At 44.6% G+C, this 12,857-nt stretch overlaps 2 protein-coding genes across 6 annotated transcripts in view; both read left to right on the top strand.

The window, feature by feature from the left end:
• Hacl1 (2-hydroxyacyl-CoA lyase 1) overlaps positions 1-12,857 on the top strand; it is a 216,384-nt gene that overhangs the window by 92,245 nt on the left and 111,282 nt on the right. The window lies entirely within an intron of this gene.
• Colq (collagen like tail subunit of asymmetric acetylcholinesterase) overlaps positions 1-12,857 on the top strand; it is a 64,523-nt gene that overhangs the window by 15,128 nt on the left and 36,538 nt on the right. For 2 of the 5 annotated variants that reach the window (XM_070018636.1, XM_070018634.1), the window contains exon 1: positions 8,125-8,206. The exons of the other annotated variants lie outside the window; for them this stretch is intronic. In XM_070018636.1, the coding sequence (XP_069874737.1) occupies positions 8,131-8,206 (76 nt within the window). In that variant the 5' untranslated portion in view covers positions 8,125-8,130. Of the gene's footprint in view, positions 1-8,124; positions 8,207-12,857 lie in introns of those variants that run through there. 5 annotated transcript variants of the gene reach the window in all.

The following is a 12,857-nucleotide window of genomic DNA, read 5'->3' as shown; positions in this document are numbered from 1 at the left end:
CATACAACCACAATGCTATGAAAATCCTTAGATTCATCTTATGATCTTGCTCCACTGAGAAACCATTGTTCAACCAAGTCCAAAGGGGCCACCCTGACTTCTCCAACTTCTAGAATCCAGGAGTTTACATGATTCTACGAGTTTTATGGGTAGAGATACCCAGCTGGCAGCCAGGAGATAGCCTGGGAAATCCTAGGCGCCCAGCTTGCCCTCTTTGCCACCTGTCATGGACCCTCAGACAACAGAAACTGTTGGTGGGAATGAGGATTGGGGCTCTCAGGCAGGGGTTTTGAATTCCAAGTGCTCATAGTGCTAGAATGTCACCATGGAAAAAATAAAGGCATGGAAACATAATGATGGAAACACAGGGTCTTTCCACTCAGCCACAGTTGTCAGCAGGTGTTGGAAATAACTCCCCCTCCAGGCCCAATGCAGCTGGAGGCTTTTGTCTCTGTCCTGTGGCCAGATCTCCTGAATAATTCTACAAACTTGGCCTCCCCTGTCAAGCCCTAGCAGGAGATTTAATAGTGCCCGCTGATTTATGCTGGTCTCAGTAATTGAATTCAGAGCCAAGGCGCAGCCAGCCATGGGAAGGCTTCTTTATGTTCCCTGGCCTCCTAATAACATTGTCTCCTCCTTCCTCTCTATTTACCACATGCCATTTGGTCAAATTAGACCTTGAACTCAAAGAAGCAGATGCCTTTCTCTAGATAAGGTCCAAAATAATTCCCTTATGGAAGGAAAGGGGGATGGGTTTGTTTCCTTGAATCTAGGTTCAAATAATGCATTCTAGATATACAACATATATAAATTAATGATTAATAGGAGATGATTTTCTTTCATCCTTGTAGCTGGAATAGACTCCTTCTCAAGGTGTCTCTGTGGAGGCAAGGAATCATCTTTCTCGTGTCATTGTTGGGGACTCAGTGACCTTCAAGATCTCATGATGAACCCAATGTGGAAGAAATAAAGCCCATAGAACTTATAAACTTTATAGACTACGATAGAGAATTTGCCCCTGAATATTAAAATGTGTTTATGACTTTAACTAAGCATCACTATCCCACAATACTGTGAAATTAGTGAAATTATGTAATCACTTAAAAATTTGCAAAAAAAAAAAAAAGCTCTCATGATGAGTGGCTGCAGGCTCCCCCAGCAGCACTGGTACCTTAGCTCTGTGCAGCACCAGGGCTGCACATATATTTGCCAACAGATGCACTGGGCTGACCTGCTCCCAGCCCCAACCCTTACAAAGACATCTTGTGGTTCTACGTTGCCTACTTAAAATTACCTTAATTTTATTCTTTCTTATTATAAACAATTTCAAAACTTAAGAAAGAAAAATATTATTCTGCCTCTGTCATTTAGTTCACCACTGTAGACTCAATGTGTCTCTTCAAAGTTTCTATGTTGAAGTTCTCATAATTTGCAGTATCACAGAACGTGAGTGTGTTTAGAGATGGGGCTGGGGGAGTTAAATGAGGTCGTTAGAGTGGGTTCTAATCCAATCTGATGGGTGTCCTTGCAAAGAAGAGATGTGGATACACGGAGGCACATGCTCAGAGGAAAAGTGATGTGAAGACACAGTAGGAGGACAGTCATGAGTCAAGGAGAGAAATCAAACCTATTGACATCTTGACTTTGGACTTTGAACTTCCAAGCCTAGGAGAATTAACGTGTGTTGTTTAGTTCAGCCGCTCTGTGATGCTTTATTATGCAACCCTAGCAAACTGGTGGATTTCAGAGTGAATTACAGATTCTGCCCACTTTGAAAAGTAGAACAGAAAAAGTAAATGCACATGAGACTGAAGACCAACACGCCTGATTGAACCCTCTATGTGTCTGGAATAATCAAATTGTCTGCTCTCAGGAGTTCTCAGGATAGCAATCAGGAACTCAAAGGTGAATTTATAAAGTTCAATTGGAAATATGACTCAAAGTGTCAGTGATGGGCTTCAGAAGCAAATGGTTGAGCCACTCTCTCTGGCTCCTTTAGGTAGTTCTCATTCCTTCAAGATTATGGCAGAATAGGTCACCAATTCATGCCAGATCCACATCTCCAGAGTTACATATCTGAATTCAACTGTGGCTACTGCCTACAGATTGTATATGACCTTGGTATACCCCTCAATCTCTCCCATCTTTGTCTGAAAATAAAGATAATAACATTGATACGGCAGGGCCTGATGTCACCTGAGACTCATTACTCTGGAGGTTTAGGTAGGAGGATGATGGCCCAACATCTAGGTGAAGTACAAGATCCTATCTGAAAAATAACTAAAGCAAAAAGGCTGGAGGTGTGGCTCAAATAGCAAAGTATCAGCCTAGCAAGAGCCTGAGCTCAAACCCCAGTTTCTGTTTCTGTCTTGGTCTTTCTCTGCCTCTGTCTCTCTGTTTCTGTCTCTGTCTCTGTCTCTGTCTCTGTCTCTGTCTCTGTCTCTGTCTCTGTCTCTCTCTCTCTGTCTCTCTGTCTCTCTCTCTCTCTCTCTCTCTCTCTCTCTGTCTCTCTCTCTCTCTCTCTCTCTCTCTCTCTCTCTGTCTCTCTCTCTCTCTCTCTCTCACACACACACACACACACAGAGTTTTCCTTGTGGGATTGTTGTGGGGTCAAAAAGGGATTGAAAGAACAGAAACAGAATGCTCCCCATCATTAGGTTAGGACAATGCTATCTGCCATAAGTAAATATTTTAAAAGCTAAATATGATTTCAAAGCTTTTTTTGCTTTACCTAATAACAGTCCATTGTCCTGATTGAGATGGCTTTCAGTCATTCTAGTGTTTGGAGATTAAGGTCTTTCCATCTGGTAGCTTTGCCATCCTGCAGGGGTGGAGTCTTTTGCAGGAAAAGCCACATGATACTGTTTCTTCTTACTGCAGGGGCTATTACAGGCACTTCATAGGCAGTCCTATGATGTACAGTCAGTCGCTGGGAGCTAAGAGGAGCGAGGCCAGGCTGGAGAGGAATGGCTCAGCTCCATACAAGCAGTGAGGATATCAAGAAGGGTTCAAGTGGCCAGGGTCCAGTGAGCTGTTCTCCAGGAGCTAGCCAAGAGGGCAATTGCTCAGTTTCCTTTTGAACTCTCACCCCAAGTCTGTACTAGCTGTGTAATTTAATTTCTCCAAGAGTCATGTTCTACTCTTGGAGATGATTCGCCACAGGTCTAAAGCAAGAATGCATAGATCATGCATCCAGTATTTTCACTGTTTCATGATAAGGATTTTTGCCGAATGGGTGATCAGCAAGCATGTAATACAGACAGGACTCCTTCCTGTCACCACAGTCAGCACAGCCTAGCAGATACGAAAATGCCTTACTCCCATAGGTTAGACCACAAGCCTTTCCATCTCTATATGCTAGTGCATAGCAAGGGCTTGGTATGCAGTAGGCATTCGATAAAGGTTGTGGGTTCAGGTAGAATCTTGAAAATTTTTCTCCGGTAAAAGCATTGGCTTTAAAGTGATATTAAAGAAAAATTATTTTGACACTATATAAAATGATAAGGAAGCCAAGTATGATGGCTCAAGCCTGTGATCCTAGCTACTTGGTAAGCATTGATGGGGGTGGGAATCATGGTTTGGGCTAAGTTCAGACAAAAGAAAGCTTGAAACTAATGGCTAGACACAGGGGCACATGTTTATTATCTCAGTTACAGAGGAAGTACAATGTCTGTCATCCCCACTTACACAGAAAGCATAAGTAAGAGAGGATCATAACTCAGGCCCAAGTAGGCATAAAACTAGGCCCCGCCTTGAAAATAACCAAGGGTCAGAGGAGTGGCTCAAGTGGTAGCCCAGTGAGGGTGATTCCCTGATTTAATCCTTAGTACTACAAACAAATAAAAAGGAAAATTTGATTAAAGGTTCGGTCTTAAAACTAACATGATGGGAGACAGGGGTCAACGTCAGCTCCAGTACAAGGACAAGCAGGGACTTATAGCTGAGGGACAGAGTGAGTATATGGATGGAAAATTATAACAACTAAAAAGCCAGAGTTTGAGGCTTGTCAAGAAGAGGAGTCAGCAGAACACTACAAAAGTTTAACCAGGCGGAGTCTTTGTCAGTGGGCAAGGTAGAATCCAGGTGCTCAGACCTACTCCCCAGCCCAGATTTTGAAGTACCTCAGGGAATCCTGTGCTTTGCTTACAGCATAGATATATTTTTACTGTCTTTTGTTTTTGTTGTTGTTGTAATTGCTTTTATTTTTTGTTCTGGTACTGGGGCTTGAACTCAGGGACTGCTCATTGTCCTTTAGCTTTTTCGTTAAGGCTGATGCTCTACCTCTTGAGTCATGCCTCTACTTCTAACTTTTTGATACTTAATTCAAGATAAGAATCTCACGTACTTTCCTGCCCTGGCTGACTTTGAACCAAAATCCTCAGATCTCAGTCTTCTATGTAGCTAGGATTACAGGCTTGAGCTATCAGCACCCAATTTGTTTTGTTTTAAGGTAAGTCTTGCTATGTAGTTCAGACTGGCCTCAAACTTGTGATCCTTCATGCCCATCTCACACAAAGATATCTTTGCCTCTCATGGGAACTCTGGATACCTGGGAAGAATACCTGTATTATCTCAGCCACAGACATCCTTCTGTGTGGTGATAGCCAGCGACACAGTAGACTGAAGATTTAGATCCCGATCAGTAGTGAGCAGGGCTGTGTGTGGTGGCAAGCAGGGGCAGAAGCATCTGGAACAGTGCCCAGAGAAGCAGTATTCCAGAAGTGGTCTCCAGCCATGGTTGATAAATCCCAGAGCTGACATTATGGCAAAATTCTGTGAATATGACACCTGCTGACAGCTGCAGGAAAACACTGGAAAATATGAATTCTGTTTTGCAGGCAGCTCAGCTCTGGTGAGCTGATGCTTGGACCAAGGTACCTGGGGGAACCGAGGACAAGGACTGTACACCAGGAAGAAGACAGAGAATCCTCATCCCTGTTCAGGCCCTTAGAAGGGGCCACTACTGAGATAGCCAAAGCTGAGGGAAGCTTAGAGATGATCTGTTCTGATGCTACCCTTTTACATCTGGAAAATCGAAGCCTAGAGGAGAAGTAGCTTATCCAGGTTCACACACAGCTAGTTGCTCCTGAGACTAGAGACCAGGGTGCCTAAGTCTCAGGCTGGCATACCTGGCTGAAGGACAGCTGAAAGGTAGTATGTATATGTATATATATGTAAGTATATATACATTTATATTAATATATATTATATATTCAGTAGTTAGTGAAGACAGGATGAATGAGACAAAATAAGAGAGATACAAAGATTGAGAAAAAAGAAAGATGAAGAGCAGAGAAAGGCAGGAGATCACCCACAAGCCCTAGTCTCCAGAGCCCAAATAAGGATTTGAACATGTGTAGAGTTAGACAAGGCCACAGCCATCATCAAGACCAGTTGCTTGGTTTTCAAAGTAGTGATACACAGTATAGTCACCCACAGGGCATGATTTATATGTACAAATCTTTTTAGGAAAAATTTGATGCCACATGGTAAAAACATAAATATTCTTTTTTTTTTTTAGTGGTGGTAGTGTTCAATCCCCAACTCAGGACCTAGGGGCTGTTTTCTCAAGGCTGGTGCTCCACTACTTGAGCCATAGCTCCACTGCCAGCTTTTTTTGGTGGTTAATTGAAGGTAAGAGTCTCATGGACTTCTCCTGTCTGGGAAGGCTTTGAACCATGACCTTGGTGTAAGCCACCAGAGACCATCTGGATCATAAATATCCTTGATGTGAAAAGTGGCAACCCCCCCAAAGATTTGTGACATAAAGCTTGAAAAATGAAGATCTGTAGGAACATGACCTGGAACAATGTGATCCAGATATTTCCAGAGCTGTATGGAGCTCAGGACTGAGCATTCCTTGTGCTCATTGCTGCTTTTTCTGAAGCCTTAGACACAGTTTCTGAGAAGAATAAAGGGAAATATCCCTAGAGAAGGAACAGAGTTCAAGTTTTCCCTCCCTTTCTCCTCTAGTCTTGGAACCAAGAAGTCTCTGCTTTCAAGACTTAGCTCAAATGCTGTCCCTTCCAGGAAGCTTCACCTGATTTTTAACTTCTATTTTTAACTTCTATTTCTTGCTCTCAGCTGGTACCCATTTTTTTTTAACCATGCCCACTTCACAGGTAAGAAATCCAAGATTCAAGGCCAAATGTAGTGGTGTTCTGTAACACCTGCTTCTCAGGAGGCAGAAGCAGGATGTCATGAGCTCAAGGTCAGCCTATGGCTCAAGTGGTAGAATTTCCCAGTACCATGAGGGGAAAAGAGGGGCTAGATATGGTGATGTGTGCTACATGGGAGGCTGAGCTTGGAGGAGCAGTATGTATTGCCAGACTGAGCACAGAACTTGACACCCTACCTGAAAAATAACTAAAAGCAAAGGGGGCTGAGGATGTGTCTCAAATTGTAGGGCACTTTGCACAATTTTAAACCCTAGCACAGAGAGGGAGAGAGGGAGAGGGAGATGGGAAGGGAGAGGGAGAGAGGGGGAAAAGAGGGAAGGGAAAAAGAAAAGAAAAGAAAGAAAGAAAGAAAGAAAGAAAGAAAGAAAGAAAGAAAGAAAGAAAGAAAGAAAGAAAGAAAGAGACAGAGAGAAAGAAAGAGACAGAGAGAAAGAAAGAGACAGAGACAGAGAGAAAGAAAGAGAGAAAGGAAGGAAGGAAGGAAGGAAGGAAGGAAGGAAGGAAGGAAGGAAGGAAGGAAGGAAAGAAGAACTTTTTTCAGGTCACACAGCTACTTAATGACCTTGGGCCCAAGTTTTCCTGACTGCAGTACTTTTTCTTGACCAGTACTTTTTCCATGACACTAAACAACACATTGCAAGGGACAGACTGTGTAGTTGTATCTTGCATACATTCAATACTCATTGTTTCTAATTAATGAAACATAAATGGCTGAGTAAATGCATGGTTTAGCATAGAGATCATCAAAACATAGTCTGTGGCCAGAACCAAACTGACTCCTGTTTATGTAAATGAAGTTTTATTAGAACAGAGCAATATGCATTTCCTTTTAGACCACCTGTGGTTGTTTTCATGTGTAAGGGCTCTGGAGAGGATCATGTGACCTACTAGAATATTTACTAGCTGGAACTTGTTGGCACAAGTTTACTGACTCTTTGCTAAAGTTTATGGTCATTACTAAGTGTATTATCAAGTGCTTATTGCTAGGTATTAATGCTAGGTACTAAGTGCTAAGATTATTAATCTTACCTGTTATGACACTTGTGTCTGTATACATGTTTATACATGGATTTGCTATAAAGGATAAGACAAGTATTAGTGTATACCTCACACATGTCACTTTATTGTGTTTGTATATGTTCTGTTATTGAAGTTTGGCTTTGTTTTTTATTTTTTGGTCGGTCATGGGGCTTGAACTCTGGGCTTGGGCGCTGTCCCTCAGCTCTTCAGCTCAAGGCGAGCGCTCTACCACTTGAGCTACAGCGCCACTTCCGGTTTTCTAGTGGTTTATTGGAGATAGGAGTCTCACGGTCTTTCCTGCCCGGGCTGGCTTTGAACCGCGATTCTCAGATCTCAGCCTCCTGAGTAGCTAGGATTACAGGCGTGAGCCACCAGTGCCCGGCTTATAAGTTTGGCTTTGTTGACAGCACTTAGCACACATTTGGTGAGGGCTGAACTGAGCCCCCTGGCCGTGAAAAATCTTCCTGAAGCAGAGCAGGGCCATCTTCCTGGATACTCTCTGTTGGGGGCTGACAATGAGACTTGCCAGAGCACTATTGACCAGGCAGTTTTTAAGCCAAATGAAAAGCAGTCTGTTTGACAGATTGTGCTGTTTCCTCTTGGCTTGCAGGGCTGATCAGTGTCCCCTGGGCTCCCAACCTCCCATCCTCCTCTGGACAGAGAGGGCATGCTGCCTTCCAAGCCTGTGCTAGATAATAACACTTGTGGGTGGCTGACAGGGCTGATGACCCATTCCTGCTCCCGGGGGGCTCAGCACTGGCCCCTAGGCCCCTGGCATCTGAGGCCAAAGCAATAGCAAATGGCAGGGATTGGCCAATTCCCACCCCAAATGCCATACAAGCCAGGCACAGAGAACGCTTGGGGGCGTGACGAATCTTAGCCTGTCTTCAGCTTGTGTTCTCGGCCAGTCTGCTTTGGGCATTGCCCCAGGATGACGGGCCCATCTATCAGCCTGGCTCATCTGCTCACTGTTTCAGGACTTCTCGGTTACTCAGCTTGCTGCTTGGGTGAGTTTGTGTGTGCGTGTGTGCATGTGCGTGTGTGTGTGTGTGTGTGTGTGTGTGTGTGTGTGTGTGTGCATTGTTTTTGAAAAAAAAAAAAAAAAGAATTGGGAATGGATTTGCCCTGGGAGTTCTTAGTAGACGTTACATTTTAAACTTCTCAGCCAGTGTTGGAATTTTCAGTGCAAAGAGGCTTGATAATGGAGTTAGTGGGGTCTTGGCAGACATGACTATACATATGCTCTTGTCTGTGCCCCTCTTGTGACCTTGACTTCAGGGTGGCAGAGTAGCAGCTGCTGTTCCCCCCCCCCCCCCCCGCCCCAGGCTTTGAAGTAAAATCATGTTCTGTGGTCCAGGGCTCCTGGCATATAGTGGCCTGGGATGCTCTCCATCACTCCAGGCCAACTGGCTTGGGTGATATGGCTCAGGAACAGTAGGCTCCAGACCCATTTTCTCTGTAGTGTGTCCTGACTTGTCCCCCTCTCCCCCGCCCCCACCCATACCCACTCAGGTGCGAGGCACAACCAGTGAACTTATATCAGCGAAGTCCAAATTCTTCAACTTTTCAGAATTCTTTTTTCAAGGCTTGTGTGGTTTGTATATGGGAGTTGGAGGAAAGTTTGGGAGCTGGGGGCAACCTTCTCTGGAACTCATGAATCATGAAAAACGTTGGGCAAATTGCAGCTCAATGTGTGACTGTCACTGCAGGGCCATCTGTCCCCTGTGGGAGCACTCAGTGACACCATGGAGGGGGTGCTCTTCACTAGCAGTCCTCCTCAGCCTCACAGCACCAGTTCCAGCAGACTGGGGAGGCCCCAACACAAAGAGAAGAGGGAAAAACTGGAATAGTCCACCAACTGAGCAGCCAGGTGCAGGCATTAGGCTGTGCTACACCTGTCATTTTCCCAGCTTCCTAAGGCAAGATGCCTTCTGTCACTTCTTCTCTCTGGTGGATTCCCATGATGTATTATTGTCTTTGGAACTAGTAAATGGCTCAAGTGGTAGGATGTATGCCTAGCAAGTGCAAGGCCCTGAGTTCAAACCCCAGTACTGGAAAAAAAATAGTTACATATTATCTTGCTTTGAGCTTCTTGGTTCAGGAGGTAGAAATGGAAAAAGTATCCCTCATGGGCTGTGGATGGGTGGGCTTCTCTCCAGAATGGGGAGATGAGGATGGACACCATGGTGATTGTGGTCATCTTTAAAAGGGACTTTATCTATGGTATGAACTAACCTTCGGGTGGTACAGATGAGGAAACCGAGTCTCAGGTTGAAAAGGCAGTTGTGCTGTCACAACATAGCCACAACGTAAGCCCCAGGCTTTGATGCAAGTCCTTCCTATATTTCCAAGAGTTCGCTGCCGTGTATCACTTTCCAAGGATGTGCCTCTGTTTCTTGAAATGAAACAGGAGAAAGACATCTTTCTGATTATTTTTGTCCAGAGGGTAAAAGCAGTGTGAACAATGGAGGAAAGTCCTAGACAAACACTTGCCAAAAGCCTGCATTAGACAATCATTTGTGCTTTGGCAATGCAGCAGGCACACATTAAACAGTTCTGTGTCTTTAAGTAAGGGCAGCGGTCCTAGAATCCCCTAAAAGCTGGCATTGCCAGGGTAGCTGCTTGGGACAGAGCCATGCACGTGGCATACCAGGTCTCTGCAAGCTTCATGTACTACACACACGATTGTTTCCATTACAGCAGAGCCTTCTGGGGCTGTTCCAGACTGGACCCTGAGCTCAGACACGATTCCATCAGAGACAGCACAGGCCTAAGACAGATCCACAGACCATTCAATGGCACTAAAATAGACATGTGAAGTCCTAGCTTAGCTGACAGGGAGGGTGGAGAGGGGAAGCTGTCCTCACACTCGTCCACCTGATGGAAATATTCTGAGCTGGAATTAGCTGTAAATAAACCAGACTGCTAAAAACAAACAGCTCCTGGGAGTTGGGGGAGGGGCAGAAATGGATGGCCTCCACCTGCTGGAAATGAAGGGGGTGAAGAGGGAAGAGAAGGAAGGGAGTGGTGAACAATGCAGATGCCTTGGCAGGAAAAGCAACTGATAATTTACGTTCACCAAGGAGGTCTCCAATTTCAGGAGAAGAAATACGAGTTTCCAGGAAGAAATACAAGAAGTGATTGCCTTAAATGATACAGGATCTGTCACCAGTGGAAGCCATACAGGGTGTTGGGTGAAAGGATGCCTTCAAGGCCGTATATGGTCTGGAAAAATAAATGGTGATGAATACGAATTGGCCATGTGGAGTGCTAGCTTCCCAGGTGTTCCTGGCCAGGAGGAGCTTTGTGGAAAGCTGCAGCCTCTGCTGAGACAAAAGGAGATAAAGGAGAAACTACAGCTGGGAGATAATGTGTGTCTATCAGCCCTGCCCACCTGCCCTAGTTAGGGTGGAGTCCCTGAGGCTGCCCACTCTTGGCTTCTGGGAAGAACTGACATTTATATCAAGTTCTACAACAATGTTGCTCTATTATTTTATCACTTAAGCTGACAGCTTGAGGTGGCCTGATACTGGTATCCCCAGTAGGACATTACCCATTCCACAGGACCCCAGCCTACACAAGGCCACTCTGTGACCTTAATAATGGGTCAGGACAAAAGCAAGAGCGTTCCATAGTCATAGCTGAACACAGACACAATACAAAGTCAATGTCTAACCACAAAATGGCAGTTTCTTTTTCCTCTGTTCATAAGAATTAAGCTACTCAATCATAGATTAGCTCTTGCTTCCTGACAGCATCCAATCCAGGGTGAAGCCAGACTTTGCTTCATTCAAGTCTTCCGCATAACCACCTAAAAGAGCTGAATCCTAGAAGAAATCCTCTCTTAATGCTCTCTTTCTGAGTTTCCTCCTGGTTCCTCCTGTGTATATTTGCTCTTATTGCAATGAATCAATGAACCCAACTTGATTTAACCTCAGGTGTGTTCCTAGTGGTCTTTAGAGGACACTAATTAAAAGTTTCTGGCCATTGTTATAGGAGTCCCTTGCCTCCTCCTTAAGTCCTGACCCTCATTATGCTACATAATGAGTCATGGTGTAGCATTGAAGAGAAAGGACTTGAGCCACACTGCCTGGGTTCGAGTCTAGACTCGGTCACTTAACTGGTTGTGTGACTTTGGGAAAATTTCTTGATGCATTGTCTCCATTAACTGATTTGTAAAATGGGATGATGACAACTATAGTGCTTAGTTCCCAGGATTGCAGTAGGAACCCGTTTACATGTGCAACCCACCTAAATGGTATCTCAAATGCAATGCATGTTTGCCATTAATACTATGCATTCAGCAAACATCTATGTGTCTGTTAGTGTCTCCTAGATTCTGGAGATCAAAATTGGCCCCTGACAGCCAGCTCAAGCAGCTCACACTTATAATCCTAGCTGCTGAGGAGGCTGAGATCTGAGGTTCACAATTCTAAGCCAGGCCCAGCAGGAAAGTCCATGAGACTCTGCAATTAACTACCAAAACTCTGGAAGTGGAGCTTCCACACAACAGTTGGATGACCCCACAAACACTGCTGAGCCAGCCTTGAGCAAAAGAGCTAAAGGAGGGGATGGGAAGGTGGCTCAGTGGTAGAGCGCTTGCCTTGCATGCAGGAGGACCTGGGTTCGATTCCTCAGCACCACATAAGCAAAAAGCAAAAAAAAAAAAAAAAAAAAAGCCAAAAGTGGCACTGTGGCTCAAGTGGTAGAGTGCTAGCCTTGAGCTGAAGAGCTGAGGGACAGCTCCCAGACCCAGAGTTCAGGCCCCACAACCGGACCCCCCCCCAAAAAAAGAGCTTAAAGGATAGTAGCCAGGTCCAGAATTCAAGCCCTACTACTGGCATACACAAAAAGCAAAACCACCCCCCCAAACAACAACAACAACAACAACAACCCTGATCCCTGTCAGTTTTGTCAGAGAGAAAGGAAATAGCTTCAACCTCTGAAGAAGAGTTAACATGGGGACAAATCCACAGGACAACATAGCAGTTATTGGGCATGGTGATACATGCCTATAATCCCAGCACTGGAGAGACTAAGGCAAGAGGATCACGAGTTCGAACCAAGGTTGCCTACATATTAAAACTTAGTCTCAAAACAACTACAACAAAAAACCAGGCATGTAGCAAGTCCACACAACCTTGGCCTTGGAAATGAAGAGAAACTTCCTGTTGATAAGGACTGAGAGGCACATGGTGGACAGACTGTGAGTTCACAGAGTTTATTAACGAATTCCTTGTCATGAAGTCAAACTTGGGAGCTAAAAAATTGTCTTTTAGCAACTATGGATATTGCCACTATGAACTTTCTAGTACATGTTCTCCCACATATCCATTAATAAATGCCTGAGAATTAAATTCCTGAGGTGTAGTGTATGTCTATGTTCAGCTTTCATAGAAAATACCAAGCATTTTTCCAAAAGCTTTGGATACCAGCTCCCTCTCCTGCTCTGGTTGTTCTCTTTGCCATATTTGTCATTCTCTGTCCTTGGTTTAGCCATTCTGCTGAGTGCAGTGGTGTCACTCCATGAACAGCATCTATGGTCACCAGAATGGATAGCTTGTGGTATAGCCACACACCAGAACTCTAGCAACACACATAGTAAGCTGGCTGACCTCATAAACACTGTTGAGCAAGAACAGCCAATCATAAGAAGTC

This window comes from Dipodomys merriami, unplaced genomic scaffold (assembly GCF_024711535.1).
Source record: "Dipodomys merriami isolate MVZ:Mamm:240054 unplaced genomic scaffold, mDipMer1.0.p SCAF_13, whole genome shotgun sequence".
In the NCBI taxonomy this organism is placed as follows: Eukaryota; Metazoa; Chordata; class Mammalia; order Rodentia; family Heteromyidae; genus Dipodomys; species Dipodomys merriami.
The sequence above is the reverse complement of the archived record's forward strand: the minus strand, read 5'-3'. Positions and strand labels throughout refer to the sequence as shown.